General features: G+C 38.0%; 1 protein-coding gene across 2 annotated transcripts in view; it reads right to left on the bottom strand.

Moving 5' to 3' along the window:
• The window catches only part of mtcl2 (microtubule crosslinking factor 2), a 60,218-nt gene that overhangs the window by 8,006 nt on the left and 26,835 nt on the right, over window positions 1–25,377 (bottom strand). Inside the window, exons 4-10 of one of the 2 annotated variants that reach the window (XM_067371209.1) lie at window positions 14,438–14,500; window positions 11,718–13,031; window positions 9,291–9,395; window positions 6,568–6,693; window positions 6,182–6,412; window positions 3,778–3,924; window positions 3,485–3,655 (exon numbers count right to left, since the gene is read on the bottom strand). In XM_067371209.1, the coding sequence (XP_067227310.1) occupies window positions 3,485–3,655; window positions 3,778–3,924; window positions 6,182–6,412; window positions 6,568–6,693; window positions 9,291–9,395; window positions 11,718–13,031; window positions 14,438–14,500 (2,157 nt within the window). The remainder of the gene's footprint in view (window positions 1–3,484; window positions 3,656–3,777; window positions 3,925–6,181; window positions 6,413–6,567; window positions 6,694–9,290; window positions 9,396–11,717; window positions 13,032–14,437; window positions 14,501–25,377) is intronic. The other variant, XM_067371210.1, reaches the window with a different exon arrangement.

The raw sequence follows: 25,377 nt of genomic DNA, 5'->3' as shown, positions 1-25,377 counted from the left end.
AGACAATGAATGACTAGCTTCTCACGGTAATAATGCCTAATGAGTTTTGCTTTGGATGGCAATAAAAGGTTAATGGGTTGATTAAAAAGGATGAAAGATATTTGTCCCAGATACCTCCTCATAAACCCTAATGATTATGAGAAAGAAAAATTATCCAGAAATTCTTTTATTTTACATCAGTCTGCTGATGTGGCATGTTTGCAGATTGTTATTTTATTCACCTTTGACCCACATTATATAAATTAATAACAGATAAAGTGCAGCATCAACAGAAGACTTCATAGCACTATGCTAACAGCATTACTGGTATCAATAACCTGTCTTGTTAATACAGTGATAAATCATTTTCTGTGACAGGTTGTTATTAGTGCCACTCAGGTCACAGCTAATACTAGAGCGTCAAGTCCTACCTCTCCCATTCCTCCCTTTATCGCTTGGCCTATTCTCTCAACCACAGTCTTAGAAAAATAAAGGAGGTGCAGTCAGATAAAAAGGAGGAGTGGCAGGGAGTATCGACCTATCAGAGCAGTACTGGAGAAAGGGGCTGTCTAGTGTCATTAGGTTCTTTAGAAAGCATTGGGCTATTGCTTTTGGTGCAGCCTGATGGTGTGTGTGTATTATTTATTTTCTGCTGTAACCTTTACAACAATGAAGGGAGGAGAGAGTATTTTAGCTAATCTAAACACAACTGATTGCATGCCCAGGCTCTCTAAGCACTGATTAAGACATCTACAGAGTAAACACACTTGACTTAAAGCTGCGGTGCAATTTCTGCTCCATTAGCAGCACCAAACAGATTGGCAAAAATAATGACCATACATACAAGTTTCCCGAACACTCCTCATTCCTCCTATTGCATTTTCTTTGAGTATTCTAAAACACATGTGTACAATTGCGATTTACATGATATATTAGCATATTACCTGCTCTTTAAATATTTGCATTGCTGTCTGTATTTTATCAGTGAAAGATCGTGCACCGCCAGCTTTAAAGGGATAGTTCCCTCAAAAAATGAAACATTTTCTCATCAATTATACATCCTTAAGTTGTTTCAAACCTGCATGAGTTTCTTTCGTCTGTTGAACAAAAATCGTAGTCCCCCTTACGGACAAAAATATATGGAAATATACAGCAAAATATAATGAGATATATTACATAATACATATATGGGAAGCTAGTGCTTATTATTTTTCAATATACTGCAATATATGCATTGACCATGAATGGCTATATATTGATACATATAAAATATTTATAAACGAAGACAAAAAATAGCATTACTTATTCATGGAATGTGTTAAAACAGACTTCTAGTTCCCAGCATGCTTTACTTCTGACTGTTAAAGCAGAGTAAATATTAAAATCAAGTGCTATTTCATGTGTTTTTGCTCAATATTGATATAGGGGGAGATCTGTTAGTGTTTAAAGTTGTATTATTTTGCAATTTAAAAGGTTTTCTGGTTTTTGGGGTTACCATTGTGTTGAAGAGTAGAGTCTGTGGTTAGGTTTATGATTGGCTGAGCACCATTAAGACTATAATAACTTTATTTTTAAACAGTAACGGTGTGCACGCTATAGCACAGAGATAGTGTCTATGGTAGAAACTTTAGTACATGCAGGTGTGCTTTTGTTAACTAACTTGAAAATATGAAACATTTAAAATGTAAATTATTATAAAATATAAGAAATGGGTAACATAATATATTTTACCATATATGTGTTTATACTGCATGAGTATCTGCAGTATATTATGCATGCAGTACCATATCTGATCACATATATTTCTATATATTATGAAGTATATTACATACATTATGATATATTAGTAAATATATTATCATATATTTTTCAAAATATGAAAAGCTGCAATTCCATATGTATTATTCAATATATTGTAATATATTTACGCAATATATTTTTTCTGTATATTTTCAAATATACTGTTAAGTCATGTAATATATTGATCAATCATATTTAGGGAAATATGTTTTCTTTCCATAAGGGTGGTTATTAAACAGATAACGGTTACCAACATTCTTCAAAATATCTTTTTTGGTGTTCAGCAGAAGAAAGAAACTCATACAGGTTTGGAATGAGGAAATGATGAGGAAATGATGACAAAATTTTCATTTTTGGTTGAACTATCCCTTTAAGGCAGAATTGTATAAGTCAGTGATTTCCAATCATAAAACATCTTTATTCTAGGACACTGAATGGCTTTCCTGAGGTAAATGTCACAGTCAGACACCTGACACAAAACGTGTCAGTCACCATTTCAGTCAGTGACTTCGGCCCTCCAAAACTGTTACAGCAAAACCCAAAATTCATTTTTGGTGCATCATTACTTTATATCTTTAGCCCTCTGTGTTTATCAGACTGATCCACTCCTGTTCCTCCCCGAGCCCATTAATTAAGCCATTAAGAAGACTGCAGTCATGAATGTGTCTCAGAGCAGAGATATTAAACTCATCTTTCACAATCACGCACAGCAACAAGCCTGCAATCACACACACGCTCGCTCTCGCCCCCCATTGAAATGCCACATTGCCGCTGACACACTGCAGATGGCTCAGACAGCTCCCTTTCCAGACTATTGGTGCATGTCCTAACCAACAGAAGATCAAATAACAAAATTATAGGTCACATCCAGCATCCTTCAGCCTGTTCGACAGGTCGCAAGAAACATTTCTGGCTTCAGTGTTCAGAATGAATCTCCCAAGAGGAATTACTGTAATCTGTGTATGTTAAATCAATGGCCCTGAGTGCAGGAGTAAAATTACCCACTAAGATCAATGCTAAAGTAATTACTTTACACCTACAGTGCAAAGTACCTATGAAACGATTCACCTCTGCGGGCTCTTTTAGATTTTATTGTGTTACAAACCACAATGTATTTAACAGAACTGTTCCACTCGACAAAGTACTCTATGAATCAGACATTTTTAGTAAAAGTAATAAAAAAAAAATAAAAATAAGTAACAGAAAATGATATAATGATTCATTCCACTACCGTAAATCTTACAAAGAAGGATATCTGAAAGACTTCAGTTGTATAATTTACAAATACTATACTTTTGGCTGTATAATAGTTCTTCATACTGTACATTTTGAAGTTTTAAATCCTTAAGGGAAAACTGCAGCTGAGATAAATTTTCAACAATTGCCCACTATCCTGCAGGCACAGATTGATCTACACATGTCATTTATTGTTGGCTACAGGAATATATTGATTTAAAAGTCACTATAAGCTTTTATTACAAATTGATCTTCAAGTTTCAAGCCATAAGGAAACTGTATTTTCAGGCATAAATAAGGATGCTGAAACCTACCTTGGCATGTGAATTATGGAAAATACGTATATAAATTCAGTCAAGTGAAGCTGAGGTCCAAATTTTGCCTAGTTTTTGTTTAAATCGTCTGACTGACGAATGACGAATGTGGCCCCCATCTATCTGGATCGCTCTTCACGGACACAGCTGCTCACCTGAGTGATAATGCTCTTGAGTTCCATTCGTTCCACTTCCCATGATGCTTTGGCACGGGCAAACTGCTGCGTTAACTCCTGTGAACTCTGACGCTCCTCGCGCAGCTCAGCGCTCAGATCTTGTAGCGCCACCTTCAGGTCCGACAGAGTACTGCCGAATCCGCCAGGCTGCTGAGGGCAACGGGAGATGGAAATTAATTACATTTACATAGCCGTGAAGACTGGATCATAAGGACATCCAAATCTAAATCATGTTAGTGTCCTGCGGATGTAAGGTGTTTGGCCAATCGCACCTGTGGGCAGCTTTTCTCTGCCAGGCTGTGCTCTTTGGGTGTAGGGTTGAGTGGCTGCTCCTCAGCAGCAGACATCTTGTTGTCTCCATAGTGGGAAGACAACCCATCTTCCTCAAGCAGGATACGGAGATCTTTGACACTGTTAACCTGGAAAAACATATCAGCCTTTATTTCAACAATATTTAAAAAGTACACTATCAAAATATTCAAAATTCTGGGGTCGGTAAAATGTTTTAAAATGTTTTTAAAATAATATGCTCATGCATTTAAAATTCAGTTAAATATTATTCATTGTTAAATTTTACAAAAAAATTTCTATGGAATTTATTTCTGTGATTCAAAGCTGAATTTTCAGCATCATTAGGGGCCGTTCACACAGGATGCCTTTTTCTATTTCAATGCGCTACTTTTCCATTGTTTTTCTATGTAAACACGCACTAGAAGGACGTGTATGAATGTTACGCTCACATCATTTGCAGCGCCCCACACTTGAGCGCCGCGTTTTTAAGACGCCGTGTCGAGTTAAAAGAATTTAAACTTTTACACACAGTGTAATCAATGTCAGTTCCAAAACAGTGGACCAATCAGAAGAACTCGGAGGCGGGGCAAGCTTTGCAAGCTTTTGTTTTGCAGTAGCAATCTGGCATGGCGTTTTTTTTTTTTTGTCAATTTTATTGCATCACATCGCAAAAGTGCATCTCAAGACCCTCACGTTCTGCGCTGCGTTTTTTAAAAACCATTCCTCGCATTTTAGGATGCAAAGACGCATTCTGTGTGAACGGGCCCATACTCCAGTCTTCAGTGTCACATGATCCTTCAGAAATCATTCTAATACACTGATTTGCTGCTCAAAACACATTTCTGATTATTATCAAAGTCCCTTTAAGACAAGTCATTTCGCTCGGCGGCCATCTTTGAAACGCCTCTCGGGCATCCTGGGCATCATGCAATCTCTTTGAATGGGGAAACATCAAATTCTCCAAAACTGTTCGCCAACCTTACGATTTAATTTCATATTTGAAATCACCAATGAAATCTAACAACAACCGGCTCATAAATTTAGTTTCCAAACGCTCGAATCATGACAGAAAACTGTATTTTTCAGGCTTGATCAAGCTAATGCGCATGCGCAGACCTAAATGCATGTCTCTTCGGAGGCGCGCGTCTGACTGTTTCTATAGAAACCGGTGATTCTAACAGCCGCTGAAGTGACGCGATGACTTTACCAGTCGGTGATTGGCTCTTATTTAGAAGGCGGGACTTATTCCGCCATATTGTGCGTTACACTTTCTCCCATTCAAAACAATACGAGTCACACGTCTTGTGTTATTCTATAGTCTTTGTTATTATCAATGTTGAAAACTGCTTAATATTTTTATACATGCATTTTTTCAAGATTTTTGATGAATAGAAAGTTCAAATGAACAGCATTTATTTCTTTAGATTACTGCAATTCGCTATATTATGATGCTCAAAATAAAGTCTTAGACAGACTGCAAATGGTCCAAAATGCAGCAACAAGAATGCTCACGGGCACTGGTAAATTCGATAATGTTAACCCGGTGTTAAAACCATTGCATTGGCTGTTTCTTTTTAGGATTAATTTTTAATGATCTAATTCAGGAACAAAAGCCAATAAGATCCCTACGATCTCAATCACGGAAACTTCTTATCCAGAGGGGACCACACATTTGCGGTCGCTGCCCCTAAATTATGGAACAGCCTGCTGTTATATATTAGGGACGTACCGACGCTCGGTCAGTTTAAAAGCCACTTGAAAACATATTTTTTTATGATAGCGTTTGATCATGGATAAGTGCAGAGGTTGCTAGTATCATATATGCCTCTTCTGGTCCTAGTTAAGATGTATTTTGACTGTCTTTATAAGGTTTCTTTTTATATTACTTATATAATTAAATGGATGCGTTCCTTTTTTAAAAATTGTCTTCTGCTCATTGTGTTACAGTGTGAACAGCACTATGGTCAACGTCGTTGTTTTATTCAGTGCTTTATAAATAAATTTGAATTTATTTTGTCACATTATAAATGTCTTTACTGTTACTTTTGATCAATTAAATGCCTCCTTGCTGAATAAAGTACAAATGTATTTCCACAAAAAAAACTTCCTGACCCCAAACATTTGATTAGTAGTGTAGCTAAAAGACCATCAAACCAACTTTTGAGTGCAAACCTGCATCTAATTCACTAACCACCCACAATCCAGTTTAATTCGTTCCAAATGTGAATGAATTGTGCCGTGCTTATTGCGTTCAGACCTTCATGTTCGCACCGTTTCCAAATTTTCATTAAATTCCTTCAGTGAATCAGGTGCGAAATCTATGCAAACAGTGTGTGTAAATAAACCTTCTTTTGGCACAATTCATTCTTAGAGGAATATCCATACCTCTAGGATATCCTTGCTCTCAGTGTCTAGTTTCTTGCCGAGTCTCCACTGTTTGAGGAGCCAGCGCAGCTTGAGGCCGATGAGGAGCAGGCTCTCTTTGAGCTGCTGGGACTCCTGCACCAGCAGGTTTCTCTCCTGACTCCACAGCTTCTGCTGCAGACGCGTCTGGAGGCTCAGACTCTGCAGCTGGAAGTCTCGGCGGAGGAGGGCCTTCTGATGCTCTTCCTGAAGCTAGAGAGAGACATTACAGTTAGTGACTTGAGGAGAAAAATGTACGGATGCACATCTGCAAACAAACAGATTTTAGGGTTAGGGTTTGCTTTATTTGGATGTTCAGTGTTTGAGAAAAATCTAAATTAGTCCAACACGTATTAACATGTTTGCACCTGAGAGAGTTTATGTGTGTCGTTGTGGCGCTCCTGTCTCTCCTGTGACAACGCTTCCTGCGCTCCCTGAGCCTTCTCTCTTGCCTCAGACAACAGAGCGTGCAGCTCCCCAACCTGCTCTGTCAGCTGGAGAACAACATGCAAACAGAAAGAAAGAGAGAGATTGTACATAATTGGTAAATGCTGCATGTGCACAGTATATGTAATACAAATAGACTGGAACAAATGGCAAAACTTGCTGCCGTGTAAATGTCAAAATGATTCAGTGGTACAATGCCAAAATAAGAAGTCTTTATAACTGGATGCAATTCACAACTTCAAGTGAGCAAAGAACACAGTCTGTATTATTTGTCTTTTTCCAAGAAAATGGATTAGAAGTTTCTAGACTAGTCAATTAGGATTTTTCTTATTGTTTTGATATTTTTAGTGGTGGTGGTTGAAATTCATCCCATTTAAAGCACCAAAACTACAGTCAAACCTAAATTTATTGAACATTTCTTTCATTAATTTAGTTTATTCACTATAGTTTTAAAAAAATGGTTATAAAATATGACAAGATCTCAGAGTTAAACTGTGTCAGAAAACATTAATCTTAATTATGTCAGATAACACTTAAGCAAAACATGGTCAGGTCAAAGTGTCTGAATAATTTTTGGTCCCAAATGTTCATCAATTTTACTGGTAGTCCACTGTATGAAGAATTTTGGGTATAATATGTCACAGTTTACTTTATTTTGTATCCTCACTTACAGAAATGAACTATAGTGTCCTGCACCCACTAGTAAAAATATACCAAAAATATCAAAAATGTCTGAATAATTTTTGGTTTGACTGTATTTAAGTCAGCAACAGATACAGTGGGTACAGAAAGTATTCAGACCCCCTTAAATTTTTCACTCTTTGTTATATTGCAGCCATTTGCTAAAATCATTTAAGTTCTTTTTTTTCCTCATTAATGTACACACAGCACCCCATATTGACAGAAAAACATAAAATTGTTGACATTTTGGCAGATTTATTAAAAAAGAAAAACTAAAATATCACATGGTCCTAAGTATTCAGACCCTTTGCTGTGACACTCATATATTTAACTCAGGTGCTGTCCATTTCTTCTGGTCATCCTTGAGATGTTTTTTACACCTTCATTTGAGTCCAGCTGTGCTGTGTGTACATTAATGAGGAAAGAAAATGAACTTCAATGACTTTAGCAAATGGCTGCAATATAACAAAGAGTGAAAAATTTAAGGGGGTCTGAATACTTTCTGTACCCACTGTATACAGATATACCCAAGGTCGTTCCCACATTTGGCTGTTTTTTGCTTTAAACCCTTGCAAAACAATTGTGTCAAGCTAAAAATAGACTCAATGACCTTGCATGAACATTTTTATGTAAAGTCCTCTAAGAAACACATCCAATCTGGCTGTGGTGAGGAAATATGAAAATAAGAAAATATGCAGGACCTTTTACATAAATAACAGTTTTGACCATTTTTTTGCATCCATTTCTACTCTAGTAACATCAGTTCAACATTGAGCGAACCCTCCCTAAAATTCAAAACATGAGACCAGAGCTTGATCACAAAATCTCAGTTGTTTCTTTTTCTTTGTGAAAACCAGTTAGCGGAAATGCTGGTTGATGAATTGTTTGGGTGGAAACTGTTGATGGCTGGAGGTTTCTCTAAAATGCTGCAAGGGCGTTTGGCACAGCGTGCAGGACGCCAGATCACATAATGCACGCATTCATGATTTAAAGCTCGGCATAATGGACTATTTTTAATCACCTTGTCGATACTTTATACTGTCTTCAGTTTAAAGACTGCATATTTCTCAGTAGTTTGTATAAAGTCTTGTACAAATTAAACAGATCATTGCACCAAACTGAACAGAAAAACATAAAGAAGTAGGCCTTTGCTGAGGTAAATATAGCGTAATTTAAGAGCGTAGTGGGATTAGGTAAAACTAAACCACGTTGGCAGCGAGAATTACATCTCTGCATGAGTGCACAAGTCTTGTTTTATTTATGGACGCAAGGGTATTTTTATATTTTAACCGCATAAACATTCTTTAGAGTCTACGAATGTACCATTTACTTGACTTTGCTGTCATCACCTAAACCCTAATATCCCAATTCCCCATGAACCTCAGATTTGAGTTGCCTAAGCCTTCATTGTAGCTTTCTGAACTTTTAAAGTTTGCCAATCATCCAAAGAGAAACTGAGAGAGCACCATTCTTTGGATGTAATTCTTCATTTAATTCATTGGTTTCTGGAATTTTTTAAGGCCTGTTCACACCAAGGATGATAACTATAACGATAAAGATATAAGAACAGCAGAGTCCACACCACAGCTATAATGACACATAGAAACTATATTGTTGGAATCACTTCCAGGACATCTTTTCCACCTGATGAACGATAAAAACAGCATCCACGCTGCTTTAAAGAACTTGAGTATTAAAAACGGCAGACAATAAAGCTGCAGCACGCTTAGAATAAAGAGAACAATATCGTCTGCTGGTGTGGATGCTAATGTAGTTATTGTTATAGTTATATTATAGTTAGCATTCTTGGTGTGAATGGGCCTTCTTTCCTTGAAGGATGCACAACATGCTGCCTCTGTTTTTGCCCAAAAGTGTTAGTTTAGGTTTTGGGACAGAGCCTTTGTGTGTCCAATTGTAAGACAGTAGCAGAACTGAAATGTTTTTGTGTGTTTTAGTGCCTCACCAGATCAGAGTTTGTTTCCTTTAAGTCAGATTCCTCGTCTTTGTTGCTGTCTTTGTGGCTGTTGCTCTCCTCCTCTGCCTTGCACGGCTGGTCTCTAGAGTCAGGCTGTTGCATGCATGCATGGGCAAGTTAATGAAGGAAAACAAAAAAAAAAAACAACAATAAAAGACGAGCATGATAGAAGACAAACAAGATCAAGAAGAATATGATGAAGGAATAGACAGTGATGCAAGGACAGAACAAACATATTTAAAGTGAGAAATGAATCACGGGGGGAAAAAGAGAAAATGGCACAATGATACCTATGAAACATCACCAGCAAATAAAAACTCACAAGACAATGAAAAGTATGTATAGGAAAAATAGTTTGGTCATTGTGGTATAAGACAAAATGGAAAAAAGAAACAAAACAACAAGGAGTGAAAGCATCATCTTTGGTTTGAGGAGGAGGAAACAGTAAATGGGGTAGAGGGAAACAAAAGAATTATAAAGAGAAGGAGAAGGAAAACAAAGAAAGAAATGTAGCAGCGACCACAGGTCATGGTGCCCATGCAGTGAGGAAAAAGAGGGAGAGAAAGAGGAAGGGAAGAGTCTGGATTGGATCTCAAGAGTTGGGCCTCTAATGGAGCCTAAATATATATGTGTTTTTTATCCAGTACAAAAGTGTTATATTGGACCCCACTGACTTTCATTGGCCCTGTCCCAAATGACACACTTCATATGCACTTGTGTCTTGTGGACTTACAATGGCTGCCGCGTTTGCGTGTCCGTTAAGTCCATGAGACCGTAGGGTGTCCCATTTGTCATTTTAAGTTTCAGAAGGGTGCTTGTGAGTGTCCCCTTTGTGGTCTTCGCAGCAGAGCTCTTCCAGACAGTCAAAGTGGCATTACATCATAAAAAAGTGCAGACTTGTACAAAGACCCCAAGTGTTTAGGGTGCCATTTGAGACAGGGCCATTGCATGGACAAAATACAGTTTCTTCTATGTTCCACAGAAGAAAGAAAGTCGAACAGGTTAGGAACGACATGAGAAATGATGACAGAATGTTCATTTTTGGATGAACTGTTCCTTTAAGAGGCTAAGCTGTTATCTTTCATTGCAAATATATATGAATATCAAATCATTATTTTACACATTTTTGCTAACATGAATGGATTAGCCAATATATTGTGATTGCTTAAATCACATGTCAAACTCTGCCACTGTCCTGCAGAGTTTAGCACAAACCAGCTCCAAAACACCTGCCTAGAAGTTTCTAGTAATCCTGAAGACTTGAGTAGCTGGTTCAGGTGTGTTTAATTAGGGTCGGAGCTAAACTCTTCAGGACAGTGGCCCTCCAGGTTGACATCCCTGGAAATAGTCAGGTCAAAGACGTATTGGATACAGCCAAGTCCAAATTCTATCATACATTGTTATGCTAGAAAACAAGCAAACTTATACTATTATGTCTCATTTGAATCTAGACATAAAATACTTAGCCAGTGCCAAAAAAAATGGATTCTTTAATCAAAATGAAAACTTTCACAATAGGTCATTTCTTTATCACAATTAATGATGATCTAACTCCATTAGAGGCCTAAATGCTATCCACTATGAAGCCTTATAATGCATAACAAGCATGCATTGTTATAGTGGTCAGTAGAGCTGCACGATTCTGGATAAATTGAAAGTCACGATTTTTTTTGCTTCAAACTATTCTCCCACAATTCTGAATAGACACCTAAACAATGTAATTTACTAGAGGTTCTGACAAAATGTTAATTGCAGTCTATTTAAAATATTTAATCTGAATGAATTATTTAAAAAAAAAAAAAAAAAAACGGTTTGAATGAATGATTCAATGACTCACTCATAAATACTTCACTTGTTTCATTACTGGATGATTCAGCATTTTTGAAGGAATCTCTTGAATGAATGATTTAGTGACAAATACATTTTTTAACAGTCACTTGTCACTTTCAAAAAGTGATGCTCTATTTTGATAGCTTCTGTAGACATCAGTGTTTATATCCGAACTATAAACTTTTATCCCAGTACTTCTGTGATAATATGAATATTTATAACACAGAAAAACGATACTGTGTGGTTGAAAAGTCTGTTTGTAAAGCCTATACATGACAACTGCTCTCTCTGGCTTTGAATGTTCCGCTGCAATTTTGTCAAAAATTCGATAGCTACAGGCGAATCGTTGTCATTTTGAAATGAGATCGCATGGGTTTTTGAATCAAGATCGTGATCTTTTAACAATTAATCGTGCAGCTCTAGTGGTCGACAAACCTTTCTAAGGGAAATGGCAGTGTAAATACAGCTCAATCTAATCAAGCAAAGCAAAAAAAGAAAATTGCTGGTAAAAAAAGACAAAACTCCAAGCAAAAAGGAAAGAATAAAGATGCAAGGGAATATTTAACTAAGAGATTGGGCGTGTACCTTCTGCCGGGCCATGTTCTGGTTGAACTGAGCATCTGCAGGGCATGAGCAATTTGCTGCAGGGTTTTCCGCTTCAGACAGCAGGGGCATCAAGGACATCCCTTCCACACGCTCCCTCTCTGGGGGCTGCCCCAGGGCATCCACCCTCTCACTGAGGGCCTGTAGCTGAGCCTGGAGGGACTGCAGTCTGCCATGCAGGGCCTCCACCAGGGGCAGCGTGGAGCTCTGGGTCTGGCTCTTCTCCAGCAGAACCGGTTCCGCAGACTCATTTGTTGTAATCTTACGATAGACGGCGTCTGGTGTGATACTGGAGGGGTCGGGTGAAGTCAGAAGCTGAATGGCTGAGGTAATGAGTTGCGCTTGGTCGCGGATAGCGAGAAGGTCTTTTATGCTGAGGCCCTGAGCAGTAGGAGTGTGACTTGTTACTGAAACTTTTGGATTCTTTTCCTCCAGAATATCGTTCTGCTCATCGCCCACCGGGCCTTCACGGTGCACCTGGCTTGGGACGCACTCAGCCGAGTCCCCTGCTTCAGCGTCGGTTTCCAGTGCTGGACGTGCGGAACCCTGGTTGGAGGCCAAGTCACACCGTTGAAGGTTGGACAGAAGCACGCGGTTCTCATACTGGAGCTTCTTTACTTTGCCATTCAGCTCTGCGATCTGCAGCCTGGCAGCAAGCAGTTCTTTATGGGTGGCTTCGTTTAGACCGGATTCTCCCTCTTCGGAAGCACCAGGAATGATTTTGGGTGAACTGATGGTTGTGGACGATGATGGCTCTATCTCAGTGACAGCGGGAAGCTCGGACTTGTAGTGGTTGATCTCATTCATCAAGAGCTTGTTCTGCTCTTCCATTTCTATCAGAGAACGCCGCAGCAGATCTGCCTCTTCTTCCACAAACTGTAGATGGCGCTGTAGCTCCATTACATTCTCAGACGTGGAAAGCAGCAGGTGACTCCCGACTCCACCCATGACGCCGACTCCACCCGGGGTATCCTGGATCTTCATGTCGTCCATTTCGGCACGAAGGCCCCGGTTCTCCACCTCCAACTCTACGATACGTCGACTTAGAAGGTTCGCCTCCTCCTCCACAAGTTTCAGGTGTACTTTGACCTCGGCTTCTCGGGTGTGAGGAGAATCAGCGACCTCTTCGACAGTGAGTGAGGCATCAACCTCTCCATACACAGAGCGATACTTTGCCAGTTCCTCCCTCATGGCCTCATTGTCTTTGACCATCTTGGTGAGTTTCTTGCACATGAGAGCCGATTCCTCCTTGGCGAAGTGAAGCTGGCACTTCAGGTCTGAACTGTCCTCTGGAGGCTGGAGAGGAACATTTGCAGAGACCAGACAACTGTTAACTGCTACAATATTGAACAATACGCTGTCCGTTTACACCCCTTTTCCACCACCAAATTGTTGGTGCCGGAGCCAGTGGACCCAGCCAAAATCTTGCTCTGCACCAGTTTGTTAAACCTGCTGATCTTGAACCAGGAGCCAGAAAGTCAATCACTTTCAAGTCAATCACTGAGCAAATTACGTCCAGAAGACGTCTTTTTGAGGTCTTGTCTCAGGTTGAAAAGACGTCCACTGAGGGGCCAGAATGAAAGTTTTTATGACGTCTTTTTTTGGCGTCTTCTGGACATCCGATATAGATGAACATGCAGAATCACCAAAGGAGAAAAATCAAAATTTTTAAGCCACAATCGTGGAGATGAGTGTTTGCTTTAGTTGGGCTCTTGACCCTTGCCTTAATTTTGATTGGTGGCTCCCAGAATGCACTGCAACATGCTTTGTGATGGCCACCACTGTTGAGATTCACTGGCTGATTCTTGATGTCTGTGTGTGCCTTTAATGAATACTTTTTTCTTGTTCAACACACCTTTTCTGAAATCATTTGAATCATATTGTAAAAGCTGATCTTCTGCTGTAGAATCACAGTTCTGCTGTAATCAATAATGTAAATCTAACTCAGAGATTGGGCTCTTCATGAGTTCAGTGATTCAGGTCAAACAATGGTTATGTGAGACCATAACCAACACCTGATCATTTCTCTTTGCTTGTCTGGCTGTTATGACTCAGTTAACTGCCCAAACAAACGCTAATATTAATAAGTCAAGGGTCAAGAGCCCAACTAAAGCAAACACTCATCTCCACGATGGTGGCTTAAAAATTGTGATTTTTCTCCTTTGGTGATTCTGCGTGTTCGTCTATATCGGATGTCCAGGAGACGTCAAAAAAGACGTCATAAAAACTTTCATTCTGGCCCCTCAGTGGACGTCTTTTCAACCTGAGACAAGACCTCAAAAAGACATCTTCTGGACGTAATTTGCTCAGTGGGTTGCTAGACTTACTCACAAAAAAATTGCGACAGACATTTGTCATGTTGCACAGTTACTCCAGACACCTTATTTTATTCATCCATCTGAACTTTAGATGTTTAAACTTTCTCAAAAAAGATGTCAACAAAGTCTGTAATGCCTCGTGTTTTTTGGAGGCAGGTTATGTTGCGGTAGGAGAGATTCAGTTGCTTGATTAAGAATGTAGACCACAACCTTGATGGTCTTAAGAAATACTAGAACAATGAAAGCTTTGAATCGATAGCACCTGTTCTAACAATACAGCTTGCTATCAATGCTGTACTTGACAAGTCCTCTTTCAGATCATTGTAATATCACAATAGAAGCAAATTAAGTCATAAAATGCATTGCAGTATTAGTGTGCATTACCTGAGGCGATGCTTTTTTGTCAGGTTTGTTGTTTGGTCTGGCACCTCTCTTCTTCAAAGAGTTCTAAAGGGGAAAAAAGTGATATATTAATTAAAATGTGTAACAACATGAATAACTTTTATTATCCCCATCCCAAGCCACTGTACATCCACTCTGTTATCACACCATCACTTTTATCTCCCCCTCTGTGGCATTTTCAGTAAGAAATCATAATTTGGCAGGAAACCGGCATGAAATTAAACTGATACACATCACAACATGAGGTAATGCATTGTTTCAATCAAATAAAAAAAACTGTTCCACTGCAGGAAATGGAGATAGAACTATCAGACACATTATTAAACGAATAGTTACAATCCTAGATGCTGATTGGTTAATACAGGTATATATTACATGATAAAATACGCATTCACAATATAACGCAGCCTCTCGTACATTATTTTTCGTAAAATAATTAAAACAAAAATCAAACAGGATCACTTCTAGTGTAATTTTGTCCAAAACCATGTAACTACAACCATGTTTGTCTTCATTTAGAAAAAAAGGAATGGGTGAATAGAGACAAACTGCTGGGAAAAATCCAATTTTCACTTCCTGTCATATGTGGGCTGACAGAATGGCACAGGTTAATGGAAACGCAGCTTTTAATGGCACTGAACTTCATTCAAATCAATAGATTTGTGCTGAAAGAAAATGAAAGCATTGACTTAGCAGTGTATCGACCATTTTTGTGCCACCGTTTTTTAATTTAATACAGTGTGCTGAGTCTGTGGGAAAGAAGTCTGAACATAATGAGATTATAGCAACGTCATTTATCTCAGTGCTAACTCACTGTGGCTCCGTACACATAAGCTGAACACGTAAAGTCTGTACAGTATGTATAGATATGCTATGTAATGGGCTTTTCTTCTGTCATTGACAAACACACTCACTCACAGTCTGCTCTGGTGCTCAAAACTGATATGATAAAATTCCATCTACTCTGCAAGACTGATGCAATTCTGTCTTTCTAATGCCTAATGTCTCTTTCACGGTGTCACTCATACTTGCACAATTTTATATGTGCAAAACAGCACATAGTGGTAAGGAGAGTAAAAACTGGCATTTGCGAGGAAATTTGTATTTGTCAGTTGGCCAATAACTTTATTAGGAACTCATAATACAGAGTTTAAATTGGACATTCATGAACAGTGGTCTGATGCTCACTGAGTCAAATCAAAGACAATACAAACTGTCTACTAAAGAAAACCTTTCATGACTCATGTTTCATCGGATGATTTACCATCAGAAGTTTATCAAGGGTGTGCAAATATTTTCCCTTTCAGAACTCATGTGGCAACATGAATGTGGAATATTCCTCACATAAAGCAACCAAAATGAAAATATGGGGAACAAAATCACAATACGTGCAGTTTCAATGCAGAGACAAAATTACCGTTGGTGTTTGTCCTAAGAACCAAAATATATTTTTCAACAAAAATAATGGAAAAGAGCTCTGGCAATCTCATGCCGAGTAAGAAAAAATTTTCAGTAAACTTTCCTAGCTTTCTTCTCTATTGTGAAATACATCAGAACGGATTAGGGCACTGGTCGAGATGTGGGCATTGCACTCAAAAGTGGAGGCAGATGAATGTGAGCTTGCACACTGTATAAAAGAATTGTTGGTTTAACTTAAAATAGTAAGTTAATTGGTTGCCTTAAAATTGCCTTAAAAGTTCATTGAAATTAAAAATTTGAGTTAATACAATGAAGGTGATTGGTTTAATCAACAGAAACTCAAAATATTATGTTATCTGAACCACATTAATTATTTAAGTTGATTTGACAAAAGAAAAAATGTTGTGATAACAAGTCATGAAAATATTTATTTTTTTACAGTGCATGGTTTAAAAGGACTAAATGATTGGTGAAGTACTGCACACAACCACCAGAGAGAATCTTCACTGGAAGATCAAGTTATGACATATTGATTAAAAATTAAATTGAAAAAATGAAACGCTTGGATGAATTGTTCAAAATAATATTTATAACATGCATTTAGAATATAGAGTGAATTTTCATGTCATGCCTACTTTAATAAGAAACATGACGAAAGATGTCTTCTCGTACATCATTACATAATTTTTCACTGCCAGCACACGTTGAAACTCACAATCTAAGTAGTTTGTCATCTGATCACTGAATTGCTTATCAGCTTCCTGAATTTCAACACCGTGAAACCTAATGCAGGTACAGAAATCTGAGAACAAATACACACACACACACACACACACACACACACAGGTCTATTCAGCCGTGTCGTGATCTTGTGCCTGCTTGACTTATTCTTATGAAACACACTCTTCCTCTAACACAGGATGTAAGGAATAAGTTGATGTTATGTTACAGTTGGGAATGGAATGAAGAACGAGTCTGACTGTATTAAACAAAATCCATCTATCCTAAAGGAGCAATGGAGTCTCTCTTATTTCACCTGCTCATTTGACTGAATTATGAAGACTTGAGTTAATGGAGTGTGTGAAACTGAGAGGGTCTGTAAGTCACGCTCCACTTCACACACTTTGTCCCTCAAAATCATTGTCAGTGATGAGCATGGCCTGTTGTGTAAGACTCTGAGACACGAGGCTGGACAGAGATGAATGTTTTCATTGAGAGTGTTTTCTTTGTTTAGACAGGGGACATCATTAGGATTTTAACTGTTTGAATCGTCCAGACTAATGCTAACACCTGTAATACAGCAGGATCTTCCTCTTCTGCCACGTACGAATGTGCACATGAATCAAATTCAAAAGATTCATAGTATTTATAGCTATTAGTATATATAGAAAAGACAATACAGGGAGCATGTGGACACTGCTTTGAGGAACAGTGATTCAGATTTGATTTAAAAATTTAAACCAACAGTTGGTTTTGTCCATATTTGACCCAAACAATTGACTGTACTGTTATTATTTCTGCAGTATATAGTAGGGCTGCACTATGGACGCCCGTTTCCACCACTAAATAAAAAAATAAAAACAGCAATTGCAACTTTTTATCTCAGAATTCTGACTTTTTATCTTACAATTACGAATTTATATCTCACAATTCGGACATTTTTTCTCACAATTCTGACTCTTTTTTTTTTTCTCACAATTGCATGATATAAAGTCACAATTCTGATATAAAGTCACAATTCTGAGATAAAGTCACAATTCTGATATAAACTCACAATTCTGATATAAACTCACAATTGCATGATATAAAGTCACAATTCTGAGATAGTCACAATTCTGATATAAACTCACAATTCTGATATAAACTCACAATTCTGATATAAACTCACAATTGCATGATATAAAGTCACAATTCTGAGATAGTCACAATTCTGATATAAACTCACAATTGCATGATATAAACTCACAATTCTGATATAAACTCACAATTGCATGATATAAAGTCACAATTCTGAGATAGTCACAATTCTGATATAAACTCACAATTGCATGATATAAACTCACAATTCTGATATAAACTCACAATTACATGATATAAACTCACAATTGCGTGATATAAAGTCACAATTCTGAAATAAACTCACAATTCTGAAATAAACTCACAATTCTGATATAAACTCACAATTATGTGATATAAACTCACAATTGCGTGATATAAACTCACAATTACGTGATATAAAGTCACAATTCTGATATAAACTCACAATTGCATGATATAAAGTCACAATTCTGAGATAAAGTCACAATTCTGAGATAAAGTCACAATTCTGATATAAACTCACAATTGCGTGATATAAACTCACAATTCTTATATAAACTCACAATTACATGATATAAACTCACAATTGCGTGATATAAAGTCACAATTCTGAAATAAACTCACAATTCTGATATAAACTCACAATTACGTGATATAAACTCACAATTGCGTGATATAAACTCACAATTACATGATATAAAGTCACAATTCTGATATAAACTCACAATTACGTGATATAAACTCACAATTACGTGATATAAAGTCACAATTCTGATATAAACTCACAATTACGTGATATAAACTCACAATTGCGTGATATAAAGTCACAATTCTGAAATAAACTCACATTTACGTGATATAAACTCACAATTGCATGATATAAAGTCACAATTCTGAAATAAACTCACAATTACGTGATATAAACTCACAATTGCATGATATAAAGTCACAATTCTGAAATAAACTCACAATTACGTGATATAAACTCACAATTGCGTGATATAAAGTCACAATTCTGAAATAAACTCACAATTACGTGATATAAACTCACAATTGCATGATATAAAGTCACAATTCTGAAATAAACTCACAATTACGTGATATAAACTCACAATTGCATGATATAAAGTCACAATTCTGAAATAAACTCACAATTACGTGATATAAACTCACAATTGCGTGATATAAACTCACAATTCTGATATACTCACAATTGCAAGAAAAAAAGTCAGAATTCTGAGATAAAAAGTCGCAATTAATGTTTTAATTTTTTTATTCAGTGGCGGAAACGGGCTTCCATAGTGCACAATTAATGAAAATGAAACAGAAATCACAATATGGCTTTTCAAATCATGACTTTACTAATACACAATTTTTTATCAAAAAAATTACAATTTGATTCTTCAATTGCTTGGAATACACATACTACCATATCCCACAATGCACTTAACCTTCTATTTCCAGTGTGACAAAATGAAAGTAATATCAGCAACAATTCTTCTGTCTTGACCTACTTTGATAGACTATCAAATTCCGACATTTACACAAAATTGGATTTAAAATGCGAAATAATTTTAATTTCCACCTGGACGCTACTTGCAGAGTAACACAAACAAAAGGTCATGTGACAACCATGCATTGCAGCATGCTATGCAAAGTATTTATACTACTGTGTGAAATATTTATCATTGCAAATGCGTTCTGTTTCACATACTAATTAAAAATTAGGCTGCATGCAGTGTACACTGCGCAGTGCTCCATAAGCTAGACATAACCAGAGAGAGAAGCCGTGGTAGATCCATTGCTTTTTCTCAATTCCCAGACCGCAGTGACACGAGTCTCCAACCACTCCAGACTATAATGGGTTCCCATGACAACAGCTTTTGTGAGCAGTTCCCCTGTAGATTTCAATGGAACAAATTGATGAATAAGTGGGGGGAGGAAGTTAGGAGAGGGGAAACAGGAAATCACAACCTTTCAAATCCATTTGACATGAGCAGACCCCTCTCCTCCTGCACAAACAAGCAAAAAAACTGCAGAAAACCACCACGTTCCCCTCTTTCTCCCTTACTAATTGCACTAAAACACAAGGAAGCTAAAAGCCAGATCATTAGGATAGCATTTTTCATAAAGCAACAGAGAGAGCCTGCAGGTGCTGCGTGATTCCCACACACATTACATGATTAGGAAATGAGATATTCTCTTTGATCCACGGCAGCAGAATGTTTATTACTTCACAACAGCAGGATGGCAGTGATAAACATTATGCCTTACACAAAGAACTGTGACAAAACCTCTATCAATCCAAAACATTTTCAGTCTAAATCCTAAAGTTTTCCTGTCCACAAGAATTTAAGGCAACTCGAGACCATAATCCACGTCCACCTACTTCTGTCCGTCCCAATACCCACATGCATTTAAGATGATGGCAAGTACTAAAGCGGCCACACTTTTGTAGCATGTTATCTTCTACACTGTAAGCCAAGGCATCTCAAGGTAAGATTTCATGAAGACCATTTTTGCAATCTCGCTGTCATGCTTCAAATTAAACGGGCTGTTTTTGGTACTGTGTCTTTAAGACATCTGCATGTAAATGACCTCTGTTATGATTGGCTAACCTCTATGTGCATCGTCAGCGCATGCAGAACATTAGAGTACACATACAGTGAACATCAACCCTTTTTTAAATTTCTTAAAACAGCAAGAAAAATCTGAGTCTCTATGATACGTTTCCTGTAATGGAGTCCTAATGGTGCACATACACTTAAATCACTCATGCACAGACACACACACACACACACACACACACACAGACACACACACAGGTGCAAGCAGCTTCTCTGCCTGCCAGGTACTGCTGCTTGCATCTGTCAGCAAATCTCTGATGCCATTTCAACACAATACATCACATATCGGGCTCATCCTGAGCTTGTACTTATTCAGGGTAAAATTTTGGCACATAGCAGCATTTGCCGCCAGCTTTCTCACACTCAAGAAGAATGACATATGCTTCTGTCCAACCGTGAGCGGGACGGTTATTTTACACACTTGTCAAGCTTGAGTGTTAATTAGAGCTGGGAATCGCTTTTATAATTACACATGAAGCCCATGAGGGAAAAGCAGATATGAGTGTGATCCAGAACAGAGAAGAAATGGATGGAAACACTTCAGTAAGAATGGAGAGAAAGCGAGAATGTGAAAAAAATAATCATCTTAATTAGATGACTTTAGATTGACTGATTGTCCGACATTAAAGGAGTTTGACTTGAAGCGGCAGTGCATAGACCCAAAGTACCGCTGCTTCAAGTCGAACAAACCAGTTCAGTCCGAGGGCACAGGCTGATAGGTCCTTTATATGCAATCTGCAAGCAATCACATCATTACCGCATGACACGTGCTGATTGGCCTCTGCCGATCCTGCAGCCAATGAGATTGCTTGCTCAACATTCAAATAGTCTGGTTCAATAGAGTTCCTCTGAACCCCTCCACCTCCCCAGCTCCACCTGCCTAGATCTGCTACAGGGTTTATGTATGTCTATTTATGCAGCAGCAGCATATCTTTCATGCTCACAGCATCATGTCTGTGTATCTGTTAGCAGTAGAAAGTCCATACTTGCTCTGCAGCATAGGCAGATAGAAAAGTTATTTTAAATTGTAATATTTCAATTTTAATATATTTAAAATGTAACATTCCCGTGATGGAAAAGCACCATTACTCCAGTTTTCAGTGTAACACGATCCTTCGGAAATCATTCTAATATGCTGAAGAAATGCACAAGAAACATTTATTATTACCAATGTTGAAAACGGTTGCACTTCATGTTTTTGTGGAAACTGTGAAACTTTTTTCAGGATTCTTTGATGAATGTAAAAGGTCAAAAGAACAGCATTCATTTGAAATAGAAATCTTTTGTAACATTAATGTCTTTACTGTCACTTTTGATCAGTTTAATGCATCCTTTGCAGAATAAATTCAGCATTTGCCGGAGATGCATTGTAGAGCAAAGGCATAAAGGTCATTTGGGTTGAGAAACACTGTGTCCTTCAACCTCCTTCAACACGAACACATTATTAATGGGGCTGTGTCATATGAAAGGTCCGTTCTGCCTCTTTCTTTTCTCTTTGGCTTGTGAGAGTTTAATCTCTAAGCTTCTGTTGTGTGCAAACTCTTCACAAAAAAGCCTAGGCGCCACCACAGCAGAGGACACCTCCCTTTTTCTCTCTTTTATCCCTTCTTCCTTGAGTGCACACCAGTACCACTGTCTCCATATATCAAAATATCAACATTCAAATGGAAAAATCGAATCATTAATTGAAACACTGCTGACTTGATCAGTCATCCCATGAATATATCAGGGTGTAGACCTGTGAATTCATGTTGACAGTCTGCCATCACTTAAAACGGTGTGTTTTGTGCCATTTGGTGAAGTTCAAAAGATTAATGTCTGAGAAACAGGGAAGAAAAAGGTGGCGAATCACACCTGTACTGAGCATAAGGCAACTGCTCCCAGGTGTGGGCCAATCAAATCTAACTATAGCAGCCTGTTTCTCATTAACACCACTGACACAGCAATCAAACGCAGTCACGGTTTGTCTTACATTGGGGGTATATCCAGAAAAATTAAAATCTCTTTATCTGTAGCCTAAGAGAAAAGTTATTTCCATGCATCTTGACAATTTTCAATATTTACATCAATAAGAACTGAGTATAAACCCATTTAGAATCAGCCTAAAGGAATCGGCCCCTTCATCTTTAACCTGTCCTAGATACCAAAAAGCTTTGGATAGAGTATCTGTCCCTTGTTTTCTGCATGAAAGATAGTGCAGGAGACATCCAGCTCCCCACAGCCACATAAACTGCTCTTTGTCTTTGTATCTGGTCCTCCCCTTTCAGAGGAATTCAATCAGGGAGCCCATGCGCTCGTTAGAGAGAATAGCTAGCACTTGACGCTCATTAGCGTGTCAGATTGCCGGCCGCATGCGCTCGGGCACATGAAAACACTCCAAACATTCCTCTCATTGCACACTTTGTTCTCTCATTTGTATTAAGAGCGACATTTGGCATTCAGAGAAGGAGGCTGAATCTGGAGAAGGATTTTGGAATCTGTGGAAAAGACCAAAATAGGTCAAATTCCTGAGTCTACATCCATAAATAAGGATGGAAATATATGGGCAAAATTTGTAGGTTTGTAGATATCTGAATGGTCTATTCTTCACTTTTGCTCTTTCAGACAGCCGGTACTATTCCTGAGCTAGAACACATCACACACTCGATTCAATTTTCTTTTCAATTTGTGGCAAAATATATCAGGAGAGCCTCTCAAATCCCAAGAGGCTATATGCCAAATCTGAGAGAGTGAGAGAAAGACTGAGCAGGGGAAAATACGATGGACAGGTAACACACAACAGCACTGTATCATGGGAGGGAGGTCTATAATAACCAGAGAAAGCCATCCATAAGCATTTCCATTCATCTCAATAGTTGGAGTTGTTTGGCTGGTGCAAGAACGCCCTGGTTTGAAATCGGCCATCTTTGTTCATGAGCGCTCAATTTTGCAGCCAGGCTGTTTTGAGCTATTACACTCAAAAAAATGATTCTAGCTGCTTGTTCAGTTTATTTAAATAAAATAAGCTGAACCAACACAAATCTTTAGTTTTTTACTTAATTGGCATTTGCACTCAATTGTATTATGTTAAATGAAATTAAATTTGCAAAATGTTAGGTCAACCTAAACCATTTGCGTTGGGACTACATGAATCATTTATGTTGCATTGATTGAACCTGGGCAGTGGATTTCTAGTTCCCAGCATGCTTTGCGTAGGGAAAGATTGGGACAGTAAATGTTGAACTTAAGTGCTGTTTAATGTGTTTTTTAGTAAAGGGAAATACCTTTTAAAGTTTGATGTTCAGTTATATTTGACATTTAAAAGAGTTTATGTTATGTCGATTTTTTGAGGTTACCATTATGCTGAAGTGTAGACCTTCTGGTTAGGCTCTAGGTGGCTACGTAAAACAAATTTATATTGTTCTCAATGAGCATTAACTGTGTTCAAGCCAGTGATGAGAAGTTCTTTATCTGATCATTACTTGCATGCTATAAATGTTACTTAGCATATGAAAAAGTGTTATTTTAGTTTTTATAGAAATATAAATAAATTAGTTTGAGGGCCAGCACAAAATTTACACAGTCTGCATATGGTCATCAGCTTTTCTCCTCTCAATGGTCATGAAACATGTATGTCTGTGTACATCAGCTACTCAAAACCTAAGCACAAGCGCACATCTTCACCATGATGATAACAAAAAAAAAAAAAAAAAAAAGCACTGGTTGGATCAACAAGAATGAATTATGTTCAGGAAACATACAAAGAATACGTCAAATGAAACTGGTGTGATCTCATTCAATTAGGATGAATTTCACTCATCAGTACAATTAACCTAGCTTAAGTTCAAATAAATCAGTTCAACTGTGTGGAAATAGGTGTCATAATTGAATTAAGTTAGACCAACAAGTTATTTTTTTGAGTGTAAAGGGATAGTTCACCCAAAAATGAAAATTGCCCCATGATTTACTCACCCTCAAACCATCCTAGGTGTTTACTAAGGGTGGGACAAAATATCGCTATGGCGATATATCGTCATCCTTCTCTGCGCCACATATTGATATTTTAATTTAAAAAAATAAAGCGCTATATATAGATTTCTTTGCTCAAAACGTCCTACTTCAAGGCGGCGCTCGACACATGAATGAGGGAAACGTGAACTTAAGTTAACTAGCCTAAGAAAAAGAGGTTATTAACAGGATGGCGGACAGCAGTGTGAGTAAAATAGATGCCCCAGCCACGTTTATGTTCAAAGTCTTGACGCACTTTTATACCATTGATGTGACAGTCGTAGACATCTTTGACGTTCTTCACCAAGCGCTTAGATATACACGGGAGCATTCGAAAGCATATATTAGGGATCCTCTGATAGACGCCTGCTTTCGAACGCTCCCGTGTATATCTAAGCGCTTGAAGAACGTCAAAGGGTCTGTTTGCACCTGGTGACTTCATGCATTTTCTCTGATCGGATAGCTATCTGATCGTGAAAAGACCAGGTCTAAATGCCTAAATGCCTAAAAACGCATTTGAGACAGATTTAAATCCGATCGCTCAAACCATTTCAGGAGATGGTCTGGGACGCATTCCAGTCAAAACTGTCTATGCTCAGTCTAAATGCATCTGGTTGTTGAAACTACATATGTAAATTTTACTTCACCCAAAAATACTAAAACATGTGAGAGTCAGATATGACAACGCTACTGCATCACACATCGCCGCAGATCTCTTCAGCAAGCTGACGCGCAAACTGCCGCATATGAAAGTGAAAGTAAGTCGCAGACGCATAACACACAATTATCTTCATTAAAAGTAATGAGACCAGCACTGGTATCAGTGCTGTTGCCGCTCTCTCCTATTGCAGTCTTTGATTTTGAAATTAACTGATGGTCAATAAAATGCACCTCATATTTCTTGCTTTCGGTGACGTGAACTCTATTAAATGTACATATAAGATCGGATTTATCCGTTAACCTGCACTTAACCTTTTCACGTGCATTTTGTTTTCATGTTAAGACCAATATCGCGATGTATCATTATAGGATTGTCTAGCGATATATCGATTATCGCAGAATCACTGACTC

This window comes from Chanodichthys erythropterus, chromosome 20 (assembly GCF_024489055.1).
Source record: "Chanodichthys erythropterus isolate Z2021 chromosome 20, ASM2448905v1, whole genome shotgun sequence".
Taxonomy (NCBI): domain Eukaryota; kingdom Metazoa; phylum Chordata; class Actinopteri; order Cypriniformes; family Xenocyprididae; genus Chanodichthys; species Chanodichthys erythropterus.
The sequence above is the reverse complement of the archived record's forward strand: the minus strand, read 5'-3'. Positions and strand labels throughout refer to the sequence as shown.